We start from the raw sequence: 6,675 nt of genomic DNA, 5'->3' as shown, positions 1-6,675 counted from the left end.
ATTGTCATCTTCTACCATACAGAGGTTGTGTGATTTAGTGGATAATAGCACTGGGCATGTATTAGGTGACCACCAGTCTCAAAGTGCTAATGATCAACTAGATCTGAACAAATTGGTCAACCAGGACATATTAACTTACTCTTTTGTAGTGTAGGAATAGTACCTTTCACCTGAGCTATGATGATAACTTGTATTAATAGGTATGAAAGTCCCTTGTAAGTTATAAATATTATATAAAACTAATGCAAAGATACTTTCTCTTTTAATGCCAGGAAAGATGTAAGCATTACCATTTCTAAATTGTGGCTTAAGATTTTGTTTCACTTTGTCTGGTAGATGGATTAGAAAATTCTTTTTAAAATAACTTTAATTATGTTTGTGGTCTTTCTCTTCTCTATATCGTAATTGCTTTCAGATTGTTTTAGCTGAATGGCATCTAAGTGTGTTCAAGAGTGAAATGTTAGTGTGAGGCAATTAGACTCTTCATACACATATTTATCAATACATTTCACAGGGATCTCAATACCAAGTATGCAGTGGATAGGACAAAATCACAACAGGCAACTTTATTTATAGAATTTGATCCAAAAATTAAGAAAAAATAAATGGAACTGATTCTCTATTATGTTAGTACACAAAATAAACCAAGAAAAGAAAAATACATCACATTTACCATGGGATCATTTCAATATATTTGCAAATGATTTGATTAGGGAAACCTGATTTACAACACGGGGAAACTTCTTTTAACAACCATAGACTTAAATGCACTGCACTGTAGGTCACCTAGACTAGTTAGCAAGAATGGGCAAAGTGATGGGTCCAAAAGGCAACCCCAGTTTCCTTACACGGAGACTTTGGTAATTGTCTGTGGTCAAAACTAAAAGCACCGACTCCTGTTCTTCATCATGCTGGATGGTCATTTTGTCCATTTTTCTCCCACGATGATGAATCTGTTTTAGATACTTCAGTTATTATGCAGACACTCCAAGTCCACAGAGCAGCAGACACTTCCATTCTGTGCATGGAGATACAAGTATTAGCCAACTGAGACACAGGACATAAACAAATTAGCAGTGCATACTTTATATTCAAAATGACCTCCTACATTTTGAGACAAGCTCCATGAATGCGCTAGAAAGATTACTAGAGAAAGAACAGGAAGGAAGAAAGAGCAGGAAGGAAACAGGAGCACAAAAGACCCGCCAGGTCCCTCTCGCTGGGTTCTGCTGGCAGCACAATTTCACATCCTGCCTGAGCTCAAACCAAGGTTGGGACTTTTCCCTGTATTTCCAAGTTATTCACTGAAATTATTCCAGAAACGATTCTTTGCAAAAATAATTTCCTGAAAGATAATTTGCCATTAATCAAGCTAACTCAAAGTACCACAAGAACCTGAGGGAGCCTGACCAGGCGGTGGCGCAGTGGATCGAGCATCGTACTGGGATGTGGAGGACACAGGTTCGAGACTCCAAAGTCGTCAGCTTGAGTGAGGGCTCATCTGGCTTGAGCAAAAAGCTCACCAGCTTGGACCCAAGGTTGCTAGCTCAAGCAAGGGGTTACTTCATCTGCTGTAGCCCCCCGGTCAAGGCAGATATGAGAACGCAATCAATGAACAACTAAGGTGTCACAACGAAAAACTGATGATGGATGCTTCTCATCTCTCTCTGTTCCTGTCTGTCTGTCCCTGTCTATCCCTCTCTCTGACTTGTTCTCTGTCTCTGTAAACAAACAAACAAACAAAAAACAAACCTGCAGGACACTCTAAAATGAGTTCCAGATAGGTTGGCATGTTAGGAATAAATAGAGTCTCTATGAAGAAAACACTATGAAGAAAACGGTACATATTTAGGTGTATGGATGACAATACATTTATTGAAATCAATCACAAATATTAATGTAAATATACCTTTATAAAAAGCGCCCTAAATGAACCTCAATGCTAGTCTCGCAGTCATACTACTAAATAGTACATCTCCTGTCAGTTTGTTTGCTGGGCTGCAGGTACGCATGGATGTTAACCTTTTTCTGTTGGGGCTGCATCTTAAGATATTTTCCAGAAAAGAGAAAAGCATCCACGTCTATAAGAGCATAGTAAGACACGCTGGGAGGCATCCACCGATGTTTGAAGTGGAGGCAGGATTTGATAAAAACTGAATAGACTAGTATTTTTAATAGGCTTAATCATGGGAATCTTAAACAGCTGTTTGGGTAGGGATTTGACACTGCCTCACCCCTGCTTCAAGCCAGCTACAGTCACAGCTCTTCAGGAGCTTTGAAGGGGGAAGGAATCAGTGTTTAATTTTAATGACGAATGAGGATGCCTCCTGGGTACTCCTCTAAAAAGAGAGGGAAACAATCAAAATTAAATCCTGCGGCAAGAGTGTCAGGTCCCTGCATTAAGCGCTGTGATAATTAAAGCAAACAGCTTCATAGAGCTTTTTTTTTTCTGTGACAGTCTCGTGAAAGAGCTTGTTATTATTTTCCTTCCCTTCTTTCTTTTTAATATACAAGTCAAAATAGCTTAAATCAGCCATAATTGGCCTACTGTCAGTTGTTAAAATTCTGTAATTTAAACACAAGAGAGAGGACTATTTTTTTCCATGTTCATTTTGGAATCTGCTTTTATACTCAGTGCCGCTATGATTCATATTGACCTCTTGTGAGAGGAAATGCTGCCTGTGTTCCCACCCTGGCCCAGGCCTCCTGCGCATTCAGAAACCTCGGGACTCGACCTCCTGCAGGGTACTGGCGATCGTTCAAGACGTGGTTAACCTCAGGATGTCCAATTACCTTGCATTTGCAGGTTGTGCAGGGAGATCCAGCCATTGTCCACACTGAGCCACTAAGCCTTGAAACACCATAGCTGTCCAGGCAAGTTTTCCTGATGTCGTAGGTGATGTTATCAGCCAGGCAGGGGTCACTGACACAGCGGGGACAACACTCCCCTTCCAAGACGGCTGAGTACTCACAGCTCAAACTGGGGCAAGTAAGTGGCCAGCAATCAACCTCTCCTTCCTGTAGAGAGAAAGCCAAAAATGCCTCATCATTGTTCTTATGCACAATTCTGTTGCTCAAGTCCCAGAGAGAAGAAAGAGGCCCAATAATTCTCATCCCTGTCCTCACAGAATGTTCTTACTTTAGCACCATTATGGGTACAATGTGCCTCCTGCCTGAAGAGCTGCTACAGATTTCACCTGCTCCAGGTACTTCTGATGACCATCTATACTGCAGCCCCAGTAAGAGTTAGGGCCCATGTCTGTGTCAGTGGCAGCCTCTAATTATTTCTTTATCATGATAATTATCAGTGCTATTCCACAGTTTTTTAGTTTGTTTGTTTTTGAGAGAGATGAGAAGCATCGACGCATAGTTGCATCATTTTAGTTGTTCATTGATTGCTTCTCATATTAGCCTTGCTTGAGGGTGGGAGGGGGTTTCAGGCAAGCCAGCAACCTTGGACTTCAAGCCAGCAACCAGGGGATCATGTCTATGACCCCACGCTCAAGCCGGCGATCCTGCACTCAAGCCAGATGAGCCCGCACTCAAGCTGGGGACCTCAGAGTTTTGAACCTGGGTCCTCAGCATTTCAGATTGACTTTCTGTCCACTGCGCCACCACCAGTCAGGCTAAATGCAACCTTAAGTTTTGAGTTTTCAGGTTTGAGGTTTATTTTCTTCATTCCCTGATGCTTAGCATAGTTTTGGTCAATAAACGCTAATCAAGTGAATAAATAAATGAGTAGATGGTAACATACTGGCTAGTGTATAAAGGGAAATTCATTTCTTTTAAGATGTGAAATGAAATGCTGAAACATTGTAGTAGTTTAACAATGTCATATAAACTGAGTTGCTAGTATCAAATTTAAAGTTAAGGTTGGGCAATTCAAAACCATTTCCTAATGGTTATGAATATGCTGTGTAGCTAGTGAACTTCCTACATTACAATTCCAAGGGAGTGTCCACAGGTCCTAGAACCTGGCCAGAGGGGCTCCACTGAGCTGCCCATAGGAGTATTGTGTTTTTAAGTAGCTTATTCTTTGTTAGCATGATACTCATAATTTATTCAAACCCATGTCTAATTATTTGGACTTTGTTTCTTAATTTAATTTTTTATTGTTTTTCAACTATTTGACAGTAATTATAAGCACTGATAAGAAAGCTTTGAACTTCATCCATTTTAAAGTCCTGGCCAATCAGGTAGGTTAAAAATTTAGGGTAGCTAATTTAAGGCTATGGCCTTTGATCAGCTTCATGATAGACCATGTTTCCCATGCTCACTATTACCTCACCCATCCAGAGCCTGGCACAGGCAAACTAAACTCTCAATGAATATTTTGTAAATATGACCCACATTATTCTCCAGGAATTATTCATTCAACGGTGTCAATTTTCCCATGAAATAATAAACTTAGGGGCTGGGGATTGAAAGAGAATACATTTTTGAAATTCCATAAAAATTTCATGTCTAAAATGAATACTGGTGCTTCTGAATGCCTGATGATTAGCTTCTTTCAAAGGAAGTGAAATTGTGGAGACCAATATGGAAGCTAATTCTATACTTGTGTTGGGGGTTGTCCCTGGATGGAAATTAGGAAAAATGACTATGGTTTGAATTTATAGAAGGATGTATTCTATTATCTGCACATTCACCAGAAGATTTTTAAAAATCCAACAGAAATCTGAAGCATAATTTCTCTGGAAACTAGTTTCCACATAATATCCATGGACTGCAGCTAATAGTTTCCATCACAAGTTGACTTTGTTATGACTTAGCTCCAGTAGTTATGGAGGACTCCTCACAGATGAAACATCAGCATTTACTCTGATAATGTGTCCTGACAGTCTTCACATCCTTCGAAATCTTTGTGTGCGGTATAATTTAAAACAAAAAGAACCAGCTCCAGAAATTAAGCTTTTTCTCTGGACTCTCTCAAGTCTGATTATACCTTTATTATCCCTATATTAAAATCCAGAATAGCATTCATTTTTATTTTTATTTTATTTTATTTTTATTTATTTATTTAATTTTTTTGTATTTTTCTGAAGCTGGAAACGGGGAGAGACAGTCAGACAGATTCTCGCATGCGCCCGACCGGGATCCACCCAGCAGGCCCACCAGGGGCGATGCTCTGCCCCTCCAGGGCATCGCTCTGCCACGACCAGAGCCACTCTAGCACCTGGGGCAGAGGCCAAGGAGCCATCCCTAGCGCCCAGGCCATCTTTGCTCCAATGGAGCCTTGGCTGCGGGAGGGGAAGAGAGAGACAGAGAGGAAGGAGGGGAGGGTGGAGAAGCAAATGGGCGCTTCTCCTATGTGCCCTGGCCAGGAATTGAACCCGGGTCCCCCGCACGCCAGGCCGACACTCTACCGCTGAGCCAACCGGCCAGGGCCTATTTTTATTTTTATGAAGTTTTAGCATTTGAAACACATTTTTCAATCAAGGAAATATATAGTAACAATAGTAACCACTGTGCAGTAAGTACCATCTATGTGCCAGGAATTAGATTTGCCCTTCACATGCATCTCTAATATTCACAACAGCCCTAAATAGTCACTGTTCATCCCTTTGTGTACATTGAAGTTGGAAAGAATTCACCAGTGAAATGCTAAAACTTAAATGCATTAACCAACCACACTGAGCAAACACATGGGAGAACCAGGACTGAATTCTAGGTTTTATGACTCAATCCCTGACATTTCTAGTATGTTACATTCTCTCCCATATTGAAATATTTAACCCTTTGAGTAGTATGAACATTCATGTATGTCCTCGTGCCTCCTGACTATCCAGAGTACAATCGATTTATTTTAAAAATGTGTAAGGCAACATTAGAAAAAAAAGGCAAATGTATGTTCTTCTTGTTTCCATAAATTGGTTATCAAGCAAACATGATTTTAAGTTAATAAAACTATAACTGGGGGACCTGGCTGGCTAGCTCAGCAGTAGAGTGTCGGCCCAGTGTGTAGAGGTCCCGGGTTCGATTCCCAGCCAGGGCACACAGGAGAAACGCCATCTGCTTCTCCACCCTTCCCCCTCTCCTTCTCTCCTTTCTCTCTGTCTTTCTCTTTTCCTCCCGTAGCCAAGGCTCCACTGGAGCAAAGTTGGCCCAGGCACTGAGGATGGCTCCATGGCCTCTGCCTCAGGCACTAGAATGGCTCTGATTGCAATGGAGCAATGCCCCAGATGGGCTGAGTATTGCCCCCTGGTGGGCTTGCCGGATGGATCCTGGTCAGGCACATGCAAGAGTCTGTCTCTCTGCTTCCCTGCTTCTGACTTCAGAAAAATACAAAATAACAAAACAAAACACTGTAACTAGAACTAATTTTATTTTTTGAAAAAAACCTTGCTCCCAGGGCATAAAAAAACTCACTACTCAAAGGGTTAATGGTTATGTCCCAAGAAATGAAAGATTTGGCTCTATAAGAAGTACCAGTCCTGGTCAAGGTTTTGAAAACTTTCTATCATGCAGGGTATTTTTTTGATATGAAATTTGCTAAAAAGTAGCAGTTGTAAGGTAACATAACTTGGGTCAGATATGTCCCATAATAAGTTCTTTCTGTCTTGCATCATGTTTTAAAAAGAAGAATCTGAGTGTCTTCAGGCAGAGTATGTGCTCCTTAGTTAACTACCTGCATAAGACCACAAACAGTGGAGAACTGAAGCTCAGAGGCAAATG

The 6,675-nt window shown here is 41.0% G+C and overlaps 1 protein-coding gene across 2 annotated transcripts in view; it reads right to left on the bottom strand.

Moving 5' to 3' along the window:
- Positions 1-295: 295 nt before the first annotated feature.
- NELL1 (neural EGFL like 1) overlaps positions 296-6,675 on the bottom strand; it is an 854,093-nt gene continuing 847,713 nt past the window's right edge. For both annotated transcript variants that reach the window (XM_066251133.1, XM_066251134.1), the window contains 2 exons: positions 2,794-3,018; positions 296-1,018 (listed from right to left, as the gene is read on the bottom strand). In XM_066251133.1, the coding sequence (XP_066107230.1) occupies positions 968-1,018; positions 2,794-3,018 (276 nt within the window). In that variant the 3' untranslated portion in view covers positions 296-967. The remainder of the gene's footprint in view (positions 1,019-2,793; positions 3,019-6,675) is intronic.

The sequence above is a fragment of the Saccopteryx bilineata genome, chromosome 1 (genome assembly GCF_036850765.1).
Source record: "Saccopteryx bilineata isolate mSacBil1 chromosome 1, mSacBil1_pri_phased_curated, whole genome shotgun sequence".
Lineage (NCBI taxonomy): Eukaryota > Metazoa > Chordata > Mammalia > Chiroptera > Emballonuridae > Saccopteryx > Saccopteryx bilineata.
The sequence above is the reverse complement of the archived record's forward strand: the minus strand, read 5'-3'. Positions and strand labels throughout refer to the sequence as shown.